The sequence below is a fragment of the Astyanax mexicanus genome, chromosome 24 (genome assembly GCF_023375975.1).
Source record: "Astyanax mexicanus isolate ESR-SI-001 chromosome 24, AstMex3_surface, whole genome shotgun sequence".
Taxonomy (NCBI): Eukaryota; Metazoa; Chordata; class Actinopteri; order Characiformes; family Acestrorhamphidae; genus Astyanax; species Astyanax mexicanus.
The window spans coordinates 8,449,687-8,471,309 of NC_064431.1; the positions used below are offsets into that span (position 1 = coordinate 8,449,687).

Consider the following 21,623-nt stretch of genomic DNA (forward strand, 5'->3'; position numbering starts at 1 on the left):
CACAACATTCTGGATTCTGTCTGCTATTACATTCATACATGGCTATTCCATTCAGTCCTTATCCAGGGTGTCCCCTCTTACTCTGTTTACTCTGTTGTTTTTCTGTACTGCACTTCTTTTTTACCTGTTGATAGAACCTCAGATCACCCCTTACTTACTGTATCAATTAGTGATTCATAATGTTCTGTACTCCATACTTATAGGCCTTATTTAATTCAGTCTACACTTCATCCTTTACTGCTGCACTTGGCACTTTACTGTATAAATACAGTTTGGCACTTGTTAAGTTTACAGGTTTGTATGTGTAAGTGTGTGTGTATCTAGGATGGCTGTGATGGGTGTATGTGTTACTGTGGAATGTTGTCAGTTATCATGCACTGTGAGCTTCTGTAAACTAAAACACATTCCTTGTATGTATGAGCATACTTTGTAACACCCGTTAAGAGTCTGCTTAACAATACTGTAACAATTACCTAACCACCACTTAGCAACACAATAGCAAACACTTTGGGAACATAGCAATCAGCTAGCAACCAACAAGCATACCATATCAACTACTTAGCAACATTATAGAGATTACTTTGCAACTACTTAGCAAGCACCTGGGATATCATAGCAACCACCTAGCAAACAGTAGGCAGATTGGTGGAAGATAAAAGTGAAAACTGTTGGACTGGCTGCTAATGTATTATTTATGTGATTTTATAAAACATTTTTAACGTACATGTTGTGCTGTTTTATTAGGAGGGCGCAGACAGTCTCGCAGACAGCTGAAGAGTGACCGGGACAAACCACTGCCCCCACTGCTGGCTAGGGTAGGGGGCAACATAGAGGTGGGTATTTTTTGATTTCAGTACTTCCCTACAAGGTTTGTTTGAGGAAAAACATTTTACACTGATTCCTGCTTAGCCAAGATGATATTTTATAGCTATATTTTCTTTGAAACTCCAGTGCAAAATTAAAGAAATAAATTTCTTTGCTGATCTACTTCATTTGGGCTAAGGGGGAAAATTGCTTAAATTTGTTGTTTTTCTTCCACAAGACTCGCTTAATGTATTCTGTACGTAATAATACATGATTTTACTAATATGACTTGCACAATATTAAGACTTCTACTGTCTTACTTGTACTTCAGGTGCTTGGTTTTAATGCACGTCAGAGGAAGGCATTCCTGAATGCTATCATGCGATGGGGGATGCCACCACAGGATGCTTTTAACTCACACTGGCTGGTCAGAGACCTGAAGGGCAAGAGTGAAAAGGAGTTCAGGTATTGTTACACTGTCTAAAACAAGCTGCTTTTTCATTTACGGTACCCCTTTAATTAATGGATGGGAACTTAATATAAGTCCATTTTGTTATGTTATTATCAATAGATATATTGCCTTAGTACTGGTTATGTATACAATGCATAGTTGGAGAAACACCATAATAAAACAGTTAATTTCTATTTTTACAATGTGTAATGTGTATGTTTTATGTCTTAGGGCATACGTCTCATTGTTTATGAGGCACCTGTGTGAGCCTGGAGCTGATGGGGCAGAGACATTTGCGGATGGTGTGCCGAGAGAAGGTCTGTCCCGACAGCATGTACTCACCAGGATCGGAGTCATGTCTCTGGTTCGGAAAAAGGTAATGGCTGATTTAACCTTTTTCATGTACACTGGCTTTAGACTGTGCTTGTATTAAGACAGAGTGTCACACTTGTGATGGACGTTGTAGCCCAATACTCCACCAACTCTTTCTATGAACTATATCATCTTAAACATTCCAACTCCCAGAATGCACCTTGGGATTATGTGAACCCAGTCTTGTCAAATCTCAATTTTGTAACTAGCTTATCATCCTAATTCAATTCAATTCAATTCAATTTTATTTATATTGCGCTTTTTACAACAAAGGTTGTCACAAAGCCGCTTTACAGGAAAAACAGGTCCACGCCTCTTATGAGCAGCACCACAGAGATGCCAATTTTATGGTGACACAGTGGCAAGGAAAAACTCCCTTTAAGAAGAAGAAACCTTGGAAGGAACCAAGACTCAGTCCGAGGAACCCATCCTACTCGGGTTGACCCGCTCAGTACAAACAAACAACAGACAAAATAACAGAACAAAACAGTACAGAGAATTAATGTGAACTATGGCTAATATAACAGGTACTAATTTATGAATATAAGAATGTGATGGGCACAAACTATAGAGCTATGGCTAATACAGAAACAGATACTGAGTGTGTTAATGGTAATCAGTGCAGGGTTGCAGAGCCGGAGAACAACACAGCGGGCAGTGGAGAGCCAGGCTGGGAACATCAGGAACAGGGCATCTCCATACATGTAAAAGAGATAGATAGAGAAAACAGAAAGGAAAGGAAGAGAAAAAAAAGCAGAAGTTAGAAGGGTTGTGAAATAATTCTGATGAGTAGAAGGACAGGGCTGATTCCTGAAAGCTGGAACCACAGACGGACACATCCAGGAAGACCGGCCGGCCAGGCGTCTCAGCACGTGTGAGAAAGATAGAGAGAGAGAACAGAGAGGGGAGGGAAGAGAAAGGGGTTAGAATGGTTTTATAAAACTCTGCTGGAGTGGGATGGGCACTGGTAGCAGCAGCTCAGGACATGGGGAGAGAAAGAGAAAGCAGATGATTAGGACAGGGTTTATATTTGCTGGATAAGCTGTAAGAGGAAGAAAATTGTAATGAGACATTACTCAAAAGCTTGAGTATCCTAAGAGTACTAGATCCCCCAATCTCATTCCACTCCTTCTTCAGTGGTTTAAAGATATAATGGAATGTGTGATTAGTAAACTGAAACTGAAAACTGAAATGTTTTAACCATAGTGCTCCTGCCTCAAATTAGTTTTACCACTCCCCCTTAATGTGACGGATTGAATGTGTTTACATTATAGTTTCTGACTTGATACGTATTGTTCCTGTGTAAAGAAGTACTAGTGAGGAGAGAACAGTTTGGGAAGGGCCGGATGTTTACAGCTGTGCTTCTGATATATATCCATTTATATACCTGTTTATTTGGTCTATAAATTGGGGAGTATTGCCACTGGTAACCTAGAGACATAATGAGTGTTTCTGCCTTTTTTTTTTACCTATTTGTGTCATTTTTGAAGCACTGTTTTTTATTGTGTTTTGTAATGCTTTTTGGCAAACTTTTTACCATTTTAACCCTTTTTTGACCTTTGCTTTTGTTTGACTATGTTTAGCAATAAAAAACGAATTATGCATTTAGCTACTTCTCATGGTAAACATGGATTTTACAGGCTAAGAGACACCGGTTGCAAACATACAGAAAGCATGTAGACAAGACGTAGTATTATTAGAAGATTTTACACCAATATGACATGGTTGCCCTGCCCTTTTCAGTTAAGTTACATAGTGCACTTATCAGTGAGCTAAGAATAAATTAGCAGTGATAGAGCTGCTAAATTAACACATTCGTTTTGATTAATAAATCACAGAAAAATGACTTAAAAAGTTCTTAAATGTGGATTAAATGCCTTACTTAGTGTCCTTTGATTCAGAGCTACAGTTCTCCACACTTTAATGTGATTAAGGTGAATGAAACGGTTCTGCTCGGCCCCTTAATGGCACGTTTTCTCATTTGCAGGTAACATAGTCCTAAAGAAGTGCATGGCATTGAACTCTTAAGGCTAATTTAAGCTTTTACATCAAATCTACACTGCAGCCTACACATACCTTATGTGTTGCTGCCTTCCTTGAAGCTAGTATAGCTTAAAATCTTAATATAGCCTCTTAAACACAAACAAAAAATAGAGAAACTGTTGCCTATAGGTGAGTTTGATTATTTTTCTGATGGTGTATGGTCAATGGTAAATAATCACAGAGTATGTAATCAATAATATTTATTTTTTGTAATCACTTAACAGCATTATTTTCATTATTACAGATCATTGTAGCATCAGCATGATTCTGAAGCTGTTATCTTGTGTGTAGGTCCAGGAGTTTGAGCATGTGAATGGTAAATATAGCTCTCCTGAGCTAATTCCTGCAGGACTGGAGCTGAAGAAATTGACAGAGAGTCTTTCATCTGACCCAAACACTCCTGTTCCAGCCAGCCCTGCTCCAACACAACCCAGCACACCCGTACCCTCAGGTAGCCCTGGATTGCATGGCCAATGTTTTAATCACTGTTTATTTTTCTGGTATGATGATAATGCAACTTTGTCTAGTCTGACTCTAAGGCATCTGTATTTTACAGATAAAACTGATGGTGGTCCTGGTCTTCAAGAAGACAAAGAGGCTGCTGACCAGGAGAGCACCAAGCCTACAGAGTCTGAGGTGACTGCACACAAAGTATAACTGGAAATTTGAGTCTAAAATGTACTTCTGTTTCAGAAAAAAGGGCTCAAACCCTTATCTCTGGTTCGGTTTGAGTCCCTGATTTGATTATTGGTTATTCATTTTGGATAATTGATAATAGTTGCGCTGTTAATATGCCATGTGGAACACTTCTCTCATGTTGTGTTTCATTAGATTTAATAGATTGTGAAACTAAATGTTATATAAACATTTAACCCTCCTGTTATGTTACAGGTCAAATTGACCCATTTTAAAGTTTGAAGATCTAGGGAAAAATAGTTAAAAGTGTTTTTCCAGTATGAAACCTCTTCTGCTTGCCTTAATTAGTGTAATCAACATATAAAATGTTAGATGATTCATCATCTTACATATTTGCAACCACCCATTGCAAAAACAAAAATTAAAACAAAAATGCAACATTATGTTTTAATGTTATGTAAAACTGTTGTTTTCTATTTTGGTCTTGCAAAAGTAGTGAAACAAAAAGTATGAACATGTATTGTTTTATGAAAAATGTGTGAATAATCCCAATTGAAGCATTACCTGTTAGAGGTAAGCAACACCTTTGCACTAAATATTGATAAAATAATTAGCAGTGGAGTTAGTAATGAAATATTTACACTGCCTGTAAGCGCACGTTTGGACACCTTCTTATTCAATGTTTTTCTTTATTTCTGTATTTAATGTATATTTTTCATTGTATATTCATATTAGGCCTGATATTAAGGGGAACACATGGAATGACATAGTAAAAAAAAGTGTGTCCTCCACAATCCCCTGACCTTTTAACATTTACAATGTAGAAAACAACATTGAATAAGTAGAGGTGTGTCCAATAATTAAAATGTCTGTTGCTCTTTATAAGGATGTAACTGCATTTAGGATATCATATTATCAATATTTATGTGGCATTAAATGGTCAGTAAATTGACAGTGACATTGTTTATTGTACTTCTGGTCCATGTATTACTTTGGGTCCATGAAAAAAAAGTTATCGTGACAGACCTTTAAAGTGTACATCCTTAGCAAGATTACATCCCTTTGATGCACTCACTCCAGCAAGGTTAGTATTTTTTTTTAGTCTATAAAATGTGAGAAAGGTTAAGTGTTCTTTTTATTTTTTGTCAGTCTATAGTCTCTATGTTTGTGGGGTTAAAAAATTGTTCTTCCTTTAGACATTCCTTCAAATATCCTTCTTTCTCTTGTTAGACATCTAAAGAGTCAGAGCCTTTGCCCTTCCCCGAGAAGGCTACAGAGAACGAAGACGTGAAGAGAAGCAGCTCTGAGGAGAAGAGTAATGAAGAGAGTGAAAAGAAAGAAAACACAGCATCCCAAGCAGAGCCATCGGCCAATCAAACACAGCCAACATCCAAGCAGACAGAGCCGTCCACCAATCAGAATCAGCCTGCATCTACAGGTGAGAATGTTTAATTTCACCTTTGTAAAATAATTTTTGCTTTATGTTATGCTGATTGTTGATTAATGATGAATGACTGTGTTTATTTCTAGTAGAGCAAAGTAAAGATGCAGAGAGCGCAGCTGAGAAATCAGAGAGTGACTCTACGCTGGTAAAAACTGAGGATAAAGAACCAAGACCAGGTCAGTTTGAGCTAGCTTTCACCCTAACAGCTGCACTAGAAACATTGTGAGATAAGGTGATTTCTATTCACTGGAATAAACAACACCTTAGCAACCATATGGAACATCATATCAATCACCTAGCAACTGCCTGATATACCCTTGATGGCCAGTGTTCAACCTCAATCACAAAATAACACCTTACAACTTATACAGGTGTGGGAATTCCCCTAGGTAACATGTCATGATCAGATTGCATATTGCTATTCCATGCTAGTCTGTAAAAATCTTTGGTGCCTAAGGGCCTGAACATTTTTTTACTTAATTTGTTCCAAAGTTGCTTTCTTTGGAAATATTAGTTTTTTGTGGGACTGTGACAATTTACAGTTGTTTAAAAAAACTAAGACACTAACAATGGCCTAAAAAGAGTTGCGCTCTATTAGTGGGAGGTCGCAGGTTCTGCCGGCTCTGAGAGGGAGCAAAATTGGCCCTGCTCCCTCCGGGTGGGTAGATGGCGCTCTCTCCCCACATCACTCCTGCACTAAAGAAATGATGAGTAAAATTTACTTTTAAAAGTTTTGTAACTTTCTGCATTTGCTTTTTTTAAGTAAATTTAATTTCTGAAGTAACGGTTTCAAGACTTTAATGTTACATAAGTGAACTGAAATTCAGTCAATCCTTTCTTTAGTAAATTTTATTTAATTTATTTTTGCTGGATCAATCCTTTCTTTTAGTAACCTTTACTTAATTTCTGCATACAGTTTTATGTATTTAAATATTTTTAGTTAAAACAGACATTCAAATATTTACATAAATCTCACTGTCTCAACACACTGATGGCATGTAATACATTCTTTTTAATATACAGTGAAATATTTGTGTTTTAACTAAAAATATTTAATTTCAGGAATTATAATATATTGTATATATCATGAATTATTTGAGTAATATTGTATAAATTAAGTAAATGTAATATTGTATTTTGGTAATATTGTAAATAGGTAATATTATATGCAGAAATTAAGTAAAGGTTACTAAAAGAAAAAAATGACTGAAGTTCAGTTCACTTATTTACTCTATGTAACATTTAGGCCTTGAAACCGAGTTGAAGTTACTTAAATTTATCTGAAATTAAATTTACTTAAAAAAAGCAAATGCAAAAAGTTGCGAAACTTTTTAAAATAAATTTTACTTATTATTTTTATGCACTGTGATGCTATTCTGCAATGCTGCATCAGCAGCAGCTCAAAAAGAAGAGGTGGCTGACTTTACATGTATCGGAGGAGCTTGTGCTAGTCTTCACTCTCCTGGTGTGTTGGGGCATCACTAGTGATAGGGGGACTCCTAATGAGTAGGTTGAGTAATTGGCCGTGTAAATTGAGAAAAACATTAAATAAAATTATCAAAAAAAAAAAAACAAATTCTTATCCTACACTCTTTTACAAAGGAGTTTATTAGGGTCAAGAAGTGAAAGATTTTAGACTGCTCTATAGAGTATGCATTTTGCCTGTTAAAAAGGCTGCTAACTATTTAGTCTTATTTGCTGATTTATTTGTTCCAATACTCTTTATTGTTTAGACAAACTGTGTATTAAATCTATTTTATGTATTTTATTCCTGGGAATAAAACCTAAAATGTTAATATTTGATCTAATATTCATCTTTTAATGTTGAACCCAAATATTTTCAGTCTACAGCAGAAATAACGCAGAGTGTATGAAAGCAGATGTGGTGTAGAATCTGTACTTTGTGTTTCATAGTTCATTTTGTTCAGTGAGCTATGAATGATAAGTAATTAGTAACAAATTGCAGCATGATGTTGTCATAACTGGTGATGAACTGTGGGTTAATATTACAGAGTGAAGTGTTAAATCAGTTGTTCCACTCAGATGTACCAAATCTGTCAGTTTCCACAGCTGCTCCCCATGAGCCGAAATCCGAGGACGCTGCCGAGACGCAGCTGAATGGAGATAAAGAAGCGAGGGATGAGGCAGACGAGAGCCACAAAGACGACAAGAACGGCGTCAAGACACGCTTCATGTTCAACATCGCAGACGGAGGCTTCACAGGTGAGTTTAGGCGAGAAAACACTTCCTTCCGGCAGGTTCTCCCTCAGGGACCATTACTGCAGTGCGAGTGGAATCACACACAGGCGATGGTAGCTGTAAACATGAAATGGATTTGTGTGCGTGTGTGTGTTTGCATGTGTGTTCTCAGAGCTGCACACTCTGTGGCAGAACGAAGAGCGCATAGCCGTGTCATCTGGCAAGATGTACGAAATCTGGCACCGCCGCCACGACTACTGGCTGCTGGCTGGCATTGTAACGTATCCTTTTTTAACTCCCCCGCCGCTTTTCCCAGTCACTTTTCAGTGATTCAACAACAATGCACTCTCTTCTTTCAGTTCCAGACAAAAGAAGCTGTCGCTGAGTTAACAGTGTAGATCTAAAGTAATATGTTGAATGTTGGTTCCTCTTTCATTCTATTGTGCTTTTTCGGTCTGAAGGAGCTGAAGAGGAACAAAGCATGGTGGAGACAGAAGCTGAACTGCTCCTTTTATACAGTGTAATCTTGGCTCTGTGTGATTTCTTGCCATGCTGTTAGCCATGTTGGACTCCTTGCCCAAAAGAACAGTGCAGAGTAGTTTAAATCAGGCCAAACTATATCTATTACCTGTGATAAATTAATCACTGTAACAAACAGTGATAAGCTGAATATGTACAATGTGATATATACAGTGTGAGTATACAGCTAATCAATATACACAACCTAGCCAAAAAAGCACACTCTAATATATGGTTGGACTTCTTTAGCTTTGATTACAGAAGGCATCCCCTGTGGCATCATTTCTACAAGCTTCTGCAGTATCACAACATGTATTTCTGTTGCATACATTTTTCCCCAAGATTTTTATTGATGATGGGAGATTTGGAGCACTGCGCAAAGTCTTCTTTCGCAAATCCCAAAGATTCTGACTGTGGTTCAGGTCTAGACTTGTGTAGTGTCCGATCCATGTATGAAAATTATGCCTCATACTCCCTAAACTCTGCACTCATTCACAGTCTGAGCACCCAGGAATCCTGCCATTGTCATCTTGGAATATGGCCTTACCATTTTCGAAAGAAAAAAAACATTCAGCTATAGTCAGCTGAATATTCATTGGGCACATAACGTTGCTGAACTTAGACCTGACCAACTGAATAATTCAGCTGCTTAGTCCCAATCCCTTGAGTGCCAATCCCATTGTGTGTGCTGAAATGCTCTTACTTTCACTATTAAGTGTTTCTAATGTTCTTCTGCCATTTAATTTCATTTGATTTGATTTAAGCAATTGCTGATCACCATCATTCAACATTTTTTACAGACATTTCAGTCATTAACTCAAGATATGGTAATGCACCAAATTGGAATGGAATTTTAAGGCATACCTGTTTGAAAACCAAAAACCAAAATGTTTTATGTTTTGTTTATATAATTTTTGTTCCAAAGCCTACACTGCCTCCGAGATAGGGTGAATCCTCGTTAGGGCTGTACATTAAAAACTTTTTAGCAGAGATTTCCTGTTCTGATGATTCGTGTTCTCGTTAACTGTAGTTCACTGCATTCCTTGCTGTATTCTTAGCCCTGCTTGACCCCTTGACTAAGTGTGCATTAGCCATGGCTATGCTCGCTGGCAGGACATCCAGAACGATCCTCGCTATGCCATCCTCAACGAGCCCTTCAAGACTGAGATGAACAAAGGCAATTACCTGGAGATGAAGAACAAATTTCTGGCACGACGTTTTAAAGTGAGTCTGACTGCTCAGGAGGATTTACATTGGAGGAGTGGTGGAGAAATTAGTTATTTATTGTAGGGCTGCAACTAACGATTATTTTATTTATCAGATCTTTTTTAGTTCATAACTACTGATTTAAAATGCAGACAATCCTAACTTTTTCACTAAATGTAAGTGAGATATGGATTTACTATGAATGACATCTGGTTTAACTACTCTAGCAAACCTCAGGATGAGTTTGAGTGGTGTTTCTGATCATCTAGTCAACCAGTCATTTAGTATCGGAACCTAATATCAGTATTTTTTTAATCAGTATTGTTCGTTGTCACATTTTCGCCTTTTCTTTTAGGGTTTTGCTTGCTGCTCTCTGAAACCTAAGAGGAGATGTTTTCTTAGATTTTGTTCTTGGCTGATCCTAAACCCCTTATTTTATCATCCCTCACATTTCGAAGCCACTTTTATTTCATTTTGTTGGTAATAGACTTGACACTAGTGTCAGAAGTGAGTGAAGAAGAAAATGTCAGATTGTGAGATTGGAGTCACTGCCTCAGGGTCTGCCTCTTCTCTCTGTGTCTATCTCAGCTGTTGGAGCAAGCCCTGGTGATAGAAGAGCAGTTACGCAGGGCAGCCTATCTGAACATGACCCAGGACGCCGGCCACCCTGCCATGGCCCTGAACACACGCTTTGCTGAGGTTGAGTGCCTGGCCGAGTCCCACCAGCATCTCTCCAAAGAGTCACTGGCTGGCAACAAGCCAGCTAATGCTGTTCTGCACAAAGGTTTGCCTGACTTGGACTGTGTTGTTTAGCACCACTTAACCTTTTAGCCATGCTCATTTTGCAGCTACAGAGAGCTTAATAAGAACCCCAGTCCCTCTGAGGTCTCTGTCTTTCTTGTTAAAGGAATGTATTATAGCTGCAGAATAAATAAACAGTAATACAACCATGATATTGTACGCTTAAAATAATGTATTGCAACTAGGGCTGCACAATGTATTTATCTTGTCGTTATTTTGTTATGTGTGCATGTGCAGTATTCACATGACAGGATGTGCAGTTGCCATGAAAGGCAATTGTATATATACATAGCAGTTTTTCACTGTTTGATAAAAGCAGTTTTTGGGGTCATTGTCCTGTTGAAAAATAATGATCGTCCAGCTAAATCAGATGGGATGGCATGTCGCTGCAGGATGCTGTGGAAGCCATGCTGGTTCAGTGTGCCTTCAATTTTGAATAAATATCCAACAGTGTCACCAGCAAAACACCCCCACACCATCACAGCTCCTCCTCCACCATGCTTCACAGTGGGAACTAGACATGTGGAATCCATCCGTTCACCTTTTCTGCGACTCATAAAGACACAGTGGTTAGAACCAAAGATCTCAAATTTGGACTTTCCAGTTTCCAGTTTCCAGTTTAGTTAGCTGATTGGTTCTTGCTATAATATGAATTTTAACAGTTTTCCAATAGGGCTGCCGGCTGTGTAGTAACCTGACTTCTGCACAACACAACTGATGGTACCAACCCCATTGATAATGCAAGAAATTCCAATAATTAACCCATTTCAGGTGACCACCTCTTGAAGCTCATTGAGAGAATGCCAAGAGTGTGCAAAGCAGTAATCAGTGCAAAGGGCGGCTATTTTGAAGAAACTAGAATATAAAACATGTTTTCTGTTATTTCACCTTTTTTTATTAAGTACATAAAACTCTACGTGTTCATTCATAGTTTTGATGCCTTCAGTAAGAAACTACAATGTAAATAGTCATGAAAATAAAGAAAACGCATTGGCCTGTACTTGCTTGTAACATAAAACATGCTTAAAAAATTGTAGAAAATATTATTGCCAAATCATGGATGATCGTTTTTTTTAGTGCTGCATCCAAAAAACTGTCGCTATTCACTCAGATCAGACTGATAATCCTTGATTGAATTGAATGAATGTCATAGTCAGTTCGTCATCCTTTATAACTCAATATATAACTAAACAACTGTCTATCAGGAAACTGATGAACAGTGTATATTGTGAAGCCTGAATGTACATAATGTGTGCAGAGATAAGCTCTTCAGTGATTTGTGTTTTGTCTGTGCAGTTTTGAACCAGCTGGAGGAACTCCTGAGTGATATGAAGGCTGATGTAACGCGGCTGCCCTCCATGCTCTCCCGTATCCCTCCCGTATCCGCCCGGCTACAGATGTCCGAGAGGAGCATTCTCAGCCGACTCACGAGCCGCGGCAATGAGCCGCCTCCACAGCAGGTCAGCATCAGGACCAGTCTGTTAAAGAGTGTGCGGCAAATATGAACTGCTTATAAAAGGACCTGTTTTCACATAGTTTTTTCTGCTTGTACAAATTTATTTAATTGGCACTGAATGATCAGGGCCAGTTTACAATAAGATGACCTTTCACATAAAGCTATACTTTAATCCCAGGGAGAATTTCAAGGGCTATAAATGAGTTCAGAAAGCAGCTGTGATTATCACAAAAAATGTATCTGTAGCCGTCATCATGCACCTTAGGTGGCTGCTACTCAGGTCTTGTAATAATATTTAAACAGAAAAATCAGTCCCAGTATTTATATATATTTTTTTCCTCCAGAGAAGCTTTCACTCACTGGTGATGTCCATTTTTCCATGTCCATTTACTCACAGTTTTTTCCTTTACTTTGCCGTAGAAGTCACACGAATGCCTTTCAGACAGCACTGCACTGCCGTGAATTGGAAATGTATCGGATTTCAGTACCACATATTATGGCCCAGATCGGAACTGAAAACACTCAGATTCAATGTGTTTGTTGCTGTTTACACTGCCACACAAACACCACACCTGTGTCCAAGTAACGTAAAAGATCAGATTTGGCCACATTTACCTGCTGTATGAACATAGCCTAAATCTTTCTTAGATTTTTGGAGTGTTAAGTTTCATTTTGAAACTAACACAGTTTAAATTGTTTTAAGATTCCCATGATATGAAATTTTAACCCACAGAGCCCAGACCCAGTTCTAAATATTGGTACAAAATAAAAAATGAAATCAATTAAATGAATTGAACTGCAGCAATTTTATAATTTGTATTTAAACCTTTTGTTTTGGAGTAGGTATACAGTGAATAGCCCTATCTGAGTAATTTTCTAAATCATATTATAAGAAGCAAGAACTACTCAACTAAGTAAAGAAAAATTACTAATAAGAAATGAATGCACATTATCTGGACATGATTCTCCACAGACAGAATGGATGCTGTTAGACCTTCTGTAATTTCTGGGTTTAATGTCCTCATCATGCTGGCCACATCATTTAAGCATTATTAATTATGTTATAGTAATTTAAAAGTCCAATAAAACCTGTTAAACATTCTTCTACTAGATTAATATTTTAGAATTTTCCCTCCATCTTAAACAGTGCATATTGGGTTTCAGCCTAAGCTCTCTCTGTGTGTTTTTAGCCTTTTCCACAGGGCTCGTTTGGCTGTTCTCAGATGTATAGTAACAGTTTTGGAGGAGGATTCAGGGGGCCTGGTGGGGCACCCATGGTCAATTATAGCCAGATGCCCCTAGGACCATACGTCAGTGGTGAGTATCTGCTAAGTGGGCACTGATTCAGGTTTTTTTTTTAAGGTTATCTGTAATACCACAGTACATGATGCAACTAAATATCTTCAAAATAGCAAATTTCCTGAAGAGGGAAAACTTATTTACTTTTCAGCAATTGATATTTGATCTATTTGTCTATTTATTATTAAATTATGATTTATTTTTGCTTTGAATAAGTGAAAAGTGTGGTTCATGTTTCAAATAAAATGTTAAAATGCAACCCTTTACAAATCAGTACAGTGGGAACTACAGTGTGCAGTAAATATTTCCTTAAATGATTGTAACCAACTGGAATGTTTAAAAGTATATAAAAAAAAATTAAATATCATCTGATAAGCAGCAGATGGTGTGAGAAGAAGGTATAATGATTTGCTTTAGAAGTTCTTTTTAAAATAAGATAAAGTATACATTAAAAAATGGATATCTGTATGAAAGTGTAGAGAAGCATTTTGAAATATTTTAGTTTTTTTGAAATTCAATATGTTATATTGTATGTTCAAAAGTTATTTTTTTTCCCTCAATGCCCCAGGGCAACATTGTGCAATAATAACACTTCTTTTTGCTTAACGTTGCCCTGAGACAACAAAAGGTGAAAATAGTTTCTAAACATACAATAATAATATTTAAACCTTTTTTCATTGATTTCTTTGTTGACATGTCTTTTTTAAGATACAATATCACAAAAGGGAGCACACCCCTCACATTCTTGTAAATATTTTATATCTTTTCATGGGACAAAAAGGAAGATATGACACTTTCATACAATGTAAAATAGTCAATATACAGCTTGTATAATAAGTTGTATAATAAAATATTTACAAAATATGTGTACTATTGAGAGAACCCATTGCTGGTTGTGTTGCCCAGCAAGGCTGTGTATGGTGCACTCTGATTGCTTACCAGACAGTTCAGGGATGTCCTATGCTGATCTGAAAAACTTGCACAAAAATCATTTAATTCTTGTATTCTATATGGTCTATTCATGCTAAAAAAGCCCCAAACCCATTTCTAAAAATCAAATTCAAAATGGAGTTATATACATTCAGTAAGAAGCTTATATTTTCTATACTTTCTGTTACAATTATAATTATGATTTTTAGTTACAATCCTTATCAAACATGAAAACTTTTTATGCAATGCTTAAATAGAAATCTTCAATATTTAGGAGTGTAATGTCAGGCAGACAATTGACAAAACTCCTGGCCTGTTAAGGGGTTAAATGATGAACAGAATGTCACACACTGTGTCCTCTAATGGACAGCAAATAACAGAACAACAGGAGTAACTGGGCAACAAGTGATATAAGTTCTGTGTTGAATTGAAAGTTCATGCAGGTTAAACAGTAATACTGTATGTACAGTAGCGTGTAGTGATGTGTGTAGCAAATGAATCAAAGCAGGCTTCCAGAGCAGGACGGCTTCACAGTGACCAGCAGGGTACAAGAGAGGCAGAGTGTAGACAGGCCACGGAGAACAGGAGGAACAGAGCATCTCATGGGAAAGAGAGAGAGGGAACAACAGAATCAGCCAGCGGGAAAGACATGACTCTCTAAATCAGGTGATCTTAACCTGGGGCGACAAAATCACCCCTGGGGAGTCATGAAGGCGATGCTTTAGTGTGTACATGACTTGAAAGCTCATCAGAGTGCAGTTCAAACTAAAACCACCATCTTTATTGAAATTTTATTTTACTGAACTACTGTGAGTATTGAGTATCTGACCAAGGATGATACAAAATCCTGTCACAGTCCCACGTCCTCAACAACAAATGGCACTATAGGGACCGTAGAAAAGAAAATACCGGACAAAATTATTATTATATATTTTTTTATAACCTTTGTCAAAATGTCACTTTATTATGAGTACATATCTTCTACTGTACTGTTGGTTAAAAATCACAACCGCTCGGCACCAAGGAGCAGGAATGTGACGGGATTGTGCCTCGTTCTTGGGTGAATACAGTACAAGTCAAAAGTTTGGACACACCTATTATTCAGTATTTTTTTTATGTAAATACAGAATTATTTAGTAAATAAAAGTGTTAAACCAACCACAATATGTTTTAAACTTTAGAACAGTGGATTGTAGAGGCCAAACTCTTTTTACTGTGTTTTTACTGTTTACTACATAATTACATATGTGTTCCTTAATTGTCTTTAATCTACAATGTTGGAAAATTTAAATAAAGAAAAACATTATATGAGAAGGTGTGTCCACAACATATTTAGTGAGGGTCACAAAATATTTGGAATTTTAAAAAAGGTTGCACTGTACAAAATGTTAAGAATCTCTAATCTGAATTATTGTCTAACTGTTATAGCATTGCTAGTTTGATTAAGTTCTTTGCACAACAATTTACATTAGCTTTCTGGATTCTATAATTTCTTTAAGAAACTATATCTAAATCAGATCTAGCTTAATTGTCTATTTTTTTCCCTTATGTCTGCTCATAGTGTCCTCAAACGGCCCCCCACTTCCCAGCAGCCACCTAGACAAGAAGTCCAGCGACGCTCTGAGGGACATGTCCCCGCCTGAGCTGAAATCCGGCAAGCCCTCTGATGTCATCTGCATTGAAGACTAGCCATGACTTCCCCGTTCTTTCAGTTAAATTAACACAGATACTATTCCCTCAAATTAATCAGTTCTATACAGATTCTTTCAATTGCACTTTCGTCTCAAAGAATAAGCATAATTTTATTTGGTAAGATCCTGCTTTTTTAATGTAATTTATTTTCACTTCAGTGATGATGATGGGAACGTGTGTGGATGGAGACAGGACTGAGGACGGAGAGTTTTAAGGCACTGGTTATCAGGCCTTGGTGCTTAAAAAGAATTGACTTTTTGCTGTTTTTCTGTCAAAGACTCTTAATTATTATCTCTGCTTTTATTGAGCCATTTTGGTGGGGCTGCTCGTCCTGAACTAGAATCCTGCACATCTCTTGGGACGTCATGTACAATCCCTTCCTTTTCTGCACCTCTAATACCTTCTTTCTGCTCTTCGGCTTGAACATGACGCACCAATCCTGCCCCCCAGTGGTTCTCTCTGTGTAGTGAAAGAGGAGGCAAATATAGTGTGACAGCTGGAGATTGCCTCAGCGGTGAGAAACATCCTTTTGTTTGGAATGCATTGTAAAGTGATTTAACACATTTTCACTAGTTGAGGGCTGGGATGAAGTGCGGGATGGATGTAAACGCATTTTTTGTGCACTATGGTACGGTCTCTGCCTGTATCATAAGAATTATTCAGCCATAACCTGGAATTACTAACATGTTAAATATAGACCTGTCAGGTTTTTCTATTGTTTTTTGCTTGATAATATAAACAAACATAAATATCTAATCATTAACTGGCATCCTGGCAGGTTTCCTATACATTATCTACAAAAACTAGTGTAGTTGAAAATCGTCTGTGATACATTTCCTTAAGCTCTGAATGTTTTTGAGCAAAAAAAATCAAGTGCTTTTTTGTCATAATTTTAGGTCTTTGGCTCCCTGCCAACTTATTTGTACACAGTGTTATGGGTCCACAGTATTATGCTGTATATTAGGGCAACGGCAGGTCAATTTGTGGGCCGCCTGCGCAAATCTCGAAACTCGTATGTGCTCTCCTTATGTGAGTGTACAGAAAGTTGTATCTCAGTGCTTGGCCCCCTAATTTAAGCATCTTAATTTATGAAAATAGTATGTGCTGTGTATCGCTCTATATAAGAGGGAAAATACTTTTATATTTACCATGATATTGTTCCTTTTACTCTTTATTGTTGAATGTCTTGTCACAATCTTTGGACAGAGAACTTAAAGAATAACGTGTGATGTTTTCTCCAAAGACCAGTGATGTTCTTCGCCCATTTGACTCCAGATTGAGGAAAGTGTGCGAATTCATTTGATTTAAATGGACTTAATTTCCACATTAATAAAATAAAGAGAAAAGTATTTACACAGATATATACAATAATAATAAATCAATGGCAAATAGACTTACAGTATCAGTTAAAAGTTAGGATGCCTTAAATTCATTTTTTTTCATCATTTTAATTTAAAATGTTCTGCATTATAGATTAATACTAAAGTCATCTAAACTATAATAAAACATATTGAATCATTTAGTAAACCAAAAAAATTTAAACAAACCAGAATATGTTTTATATATTTAATAATTAGATTAAGTCAGCTTTATGAGGTAGAGTCACCTGGAATTCAGGCTTTTAGTTAACAGCTGTGCTAAACTTATCAAGAGTTAATTACTTTAATTTCTTTTTTCTTAATGTGTTTGAGAGCATCAGTTGTAAAGTTGTGAAGAGGTTGAGTTGGTATACAGTGAATAACTATTTGAGTAATGTTCTAATCCATGTTATGAAGAACTAAAGTAAAGAAAGTATCCTCAAGTACAGCTGCAGTGACCATCAAATATGTTATGATGAAACTGGCTATTATCAGGACCACCCCAGGAAAGGAAGAGCAAGAGTTTCATCTGTTACACAGGACAAGTTCAATGGAGTTTTCAGCCTCAGAAACCGCAAGTAAACAGCTCCCCAGATAAGAGCATCTAAATGCTTCACAGAGTATTTTGGTTTGTTTAACACTTTTAAGTTACTACATGATTCCTGATGTGTTCCTTCATAATCTGGATCACTTCAGTATTCATTTAAAATGTAGGGGAAAAAAACATGAAAAACATTGAATAAGAATGTATGTCCAAATGTTTACATCAAATAAAATACTAGCTGATTAATACAGAATTACCCAAGTTTTAAAAAATCAAATATAGTTGTATTGTTGATAAAATTAATAATTGTTGAGAAAAAAATAAAATCCTTGGCGTGTGTCTTGTAAACACAAGCAGCTTTAAAGATTCATGAGGGCACTTTAAAGGAGAATTCCACTAATATTTCCAAAATCTTTTAAATAATTATTAATCAACAATAATAATTAACCAATAAAACATAAGTCAATGAAATGCTCAAATCTAGAGTCACAATATGGCTATAATAAGAACATTTAATGCCTCTGACAAATTCCTCAAGTTATATTGTGATTTTTTATAAGCTTTTGTGGATCATTTTAATAGGGCCAACTTTGCTCCATTAAGGATATTTAAATAGATTAATAAATTTTCTTTTGGCTTTATTTGTGTTGATACTGTTAATTTATTTAGGTGGAAATTATGTACCTGTTTGAATTAAGTGAATTCTATGCATCACTTAGACCAGAAATGTGGAGTGGTATGTTTTTTTGCTTAATATAATGTGCATTTTTTACGTATGTCAGTGTGTGAAGGGATTTAATGGTCAATGAACATGGGTTATGGGATGCTGAGTGCATTAACCATGCCATTTTGGTGCCATCAGTCGTATGGAAGTGAACCGCTGTGGGTTTAGTTTTTAAAATACTCTGCTGTATGTTTTGCGTAAAGCATTCAATGTCAAGTCCATGTTTATCTGGATGGGTCTAGAGACTCTCAGTGACTTTAATGCAGGTGAATTATTTAATTGATGATGTCCTCAGCAATCTCTGGTTTCTGCTGTTTTTGTACTCAAGCACTTAAGTTCCATTTCATTGTGTGGCTTTCTTACTCTGAAGGAGATTAAACTTTTCTGTTTTCCTGTTATCCATTCTGCCACCAATGTAAATGGCTGCGAACATGCTAAACCTGATCATGGCGCACACTGTAGTTACGTACTTGAATGGTGTTCATAATTGTGTAGACTATGAATGTGAGGAAAAAAAAAAAACATAGTTCAGTATTCACACACACAAAGCAAAACCTCAGATCATTAGCATTTTTATCTCATAAGGAAAGAGAGCCTCAAAGAATTCATCTTGAGAAGATTGTATGTAATAATGAACTTGGTTTTGGTTTCAATCGTTGAATTATTATCATTGCGTTTGTACCATTTTTCTTTCAAGGTAGTGCAGATATTGAGCTCTGGATAAATGCAATCAAACTGAAGCTAATATGAATGTATTGAACATATATACAAAGAAAGCTTCAGTCTAATACTAGAAGTGTTTTTGCTCCTGTACTCTAAGCTTCAAAAGCTGCCGAAAGGCTCCAGTGGATAAAGGCCCATTGTCACAGCATGCTCTGTCCGGTGTCTTTGGATCGCTTTGGAACACGGCAGTGGCTGGCTTTGGACTTAAGCAGAAATCTGAGCAGTGTTACTGTTTCCTTTAAGAGAGTGGAATGAGCGGGACAGATGCGGATCGTCATCATTTTACTTTGTACTGAGTGTATTTGTTTAATGTGTTTTAATAAATTCTCTCCAATAAGAAACTGCTGGAGTGTGTCTGACCCATTTTTTTCATTTAGGGCATTTTCACACCTGTAATTTGTTTATCTAGTCTGAATGAGTTGATGAGTTTGTTTACTTGGAGCAATGTCAACTTCACATGCTGGTCTGGAACACAGGACCTTCTTGCTGTATCTACTTTCTTTCTTCTAAACCAGACAGCTCTGACCAATTGGAGGAGACAATGCACTTGCATGGTTTGTTTTGGTGGTCTTAGGTTTGTGGCTGTGTGAAAACAAATCCAACAAATCCAAATCCCCTCAGTTGGATTTGTTTTCACACAGCCACAAACCTAAGACCACCAAAACAAACCATGCAAGTGCATTGTCTCCTCCAATTGGTCAGAGCTGTCTGGTTTAGAAGAAAGAAAGTAAATACAGCAAGAAGGTCCTGTGTTCCAGACCAGCATGTGAAGTTGTGCAGTGTAAAGCTGCTTTAACACAGAATGCTGAAAGTTTGCTGCTGTTCTTTTGAAACACAGTGTTTTCAGTGGGATGTCCCCGCAGTAATGGGAGTTGCACAGGTATGAACGGCAAGCGCTGCACATGCGGCGTTCACTGTGAAAACAGCTTAGTTCAGAACAGCAGCAGAGATTAATTTGGCTAATATATCAGGTCATTGTTGCACCTAACAACAGAAGTTTAGCTCAAAAACTGAAGAGTATATTTGATGGTCGGTTCGGAATGGATCACATTTTCACCACAAACAGAACCGCTTTAAAGTTAGAACTACACTGAGAACACCTCGTCTTGTGTGTCCCGTGTGGTTGGGTTGGTCCACACCCAAATTACAGTTTTCACACCAGCTCAAACTAACCATACCACGGATCAAAATCAAAAGTGTGCTGGTGTGAAAACGCCCTTACTTTTATTAATTTCTTTATCACATGATACTAACAGTGTTACCGAAGCTTGTGCTTAATCTGAGTGGCATGAACCACATCTCAGGTTCCAATCACTGGGCATGCGGTCTGCTTCTACAAACATTAGTGAAAGAATGGGTCTCTCTCAGGAGCTCAGTGAATTCCAGTGTGGTACAGTGATAGGATGCAGCACCTGTGCAACAAGTCTAATCGTGAAATTTTCTCCCTACTAAGTATTCCACAGCCAACTGTCAGTGATTTTATAACACAGTTGAAGAGACTGGGAACAACAACAGCTCCGCCACAGCAACTCTTACAAACATGTTGATTGATTTTTATGTCCATTGCATTTAACATTTTGATACTGGCCTTTTTATTTCACAAACTATCCCTAAACTTAGTAAAAATCGTGTGTTCTAAATGACATAAAATTAGTAAAAATTAGCTGTCCTTATGTCTGAGTTTAAGTTTTTTTTTTCCAGTGCCGTAGGCAGTTGCCTGTAAACTTGTTTGTTGGTGGTTCATGGTCTATTCTGACAGACAGCAGGTCTCAATTAGTGTTAGGTGCCAAAAAACATTTAAATATCAAAAAATGATTAATATGATCAACAGTATAAAGTATTACAAATTATAATGTACAGTACCAGTCAAAAGTTTGGACAGACCTCTTCTCGTTGTAAATTTGTAAATTTAATGTTAAAGACATTAAAGCTACACAGAAACACAAGCCAGGATATGTTTTAAACTATATTTTAAACACATTTAGCTTTCAAGACAGATTTCCAACATTTGGTGTTTTTAAATGGCTTCATGAGGTAGTCAGAATAGTTTTTGTTTACTAAATATAGTGGCGTGATAAACTATTTGCCCCTGAAAGATTCCTTTAGTTTTTTGCATTTTTGTCATACTTACACTTTTCAAACTTTAATATCATATGAAGATAACCTGGGTAAATATAAAAAGCACTTTTTAAATGATTTCGAGGCTTCTGTCATTACCATACAAATCATGTGACAAACGAGGCCTCAGATTCTGTGGGACACGTGATTTTTTTCATTTTGGGTGTCACCAAAAAAAAGGGGGTTCGAGCCTTGCAGTCCTTTGTGGGTTTTGAGTTGGCGTTTGGTGTTGTGAGACAATTTATTAGGTTTAGGGGACAAACACTTTCACACAGGGCTAGATTGGTTTGGATAGTTTTTAATT

At 37.0% G+C, this 21,623-nt stretch overlaps 1 protein-coding gene across 5 annotated transcripts in view; it reads left to right on the forward strand.

Moving 5' to 3' along the window:
- The window catches only part of chd5 (chromodomain helicase DNA binding protein 5), an 88,732-nt gene extending 69,187 nt beyond the window's left edge, over nt 1-19,545 (forward strand). For 2 of the 5 annotated variants that reach the window (XM_049471701.1, XM_015601976.3), the window contains exons 27-40: nt 745-833; nt 1,136-1,269; nt 1,487-1,631; nt 3,962-4,121; nt 4,227-4,306; nt 5,537-5,744; nt 5,837-5,926; nt 7,812-7,973; nt 8,122-8,230; nt 9,560-9,692; nt 10,263-10,458; nt 11,772-11,935; nt 13,122-13,248; nt 15,722-19,545. In XM_049471701.1, the coding sequence (XP_049327658.1) occupies nt 745-833; nt 1,136-1,269; nt 1,487-1,631; nt 3,962-4,121; nt 4,227-4,306; nt 5,537-5,744; nt 5,837-5,926; nt 7,812-7,973; nt 8,122-8,230; nt 9,560-9,692; nt 10,263-10,458; nt 11,772-11,935; nt 13,122-13,248; nt 15,722-15,849 (1,925 nt within the window). In that variant the 3' untranslated portion in view covers nt 15,850-19,545. Of the gene's footprint in view, nt 1-744; nt 834-1,135; nt 1,270-1,486; nt 1,632-3,961; nt 4,122-4,226; nt 4,307-5,536; nt 5,745-5,836; nt 5,927-7,811; nt 7,974-8,121; nt 8,231-9,559; nt 9,693-10,262; nt 10,459-11,771; nt 11,936-13,121; nt 13,249-14,665; nt 14,827-15,721 lie in introns of all 5 variants that reach the window. The other 3 variants (XR_007429344.1, XM_049471700.1, XM_049471699.1) reach the window with 3 other exon arrangements.
- The last annotated feature ends 2,078 nt before the right edge of the window (nt 19,546-21,623 follow it).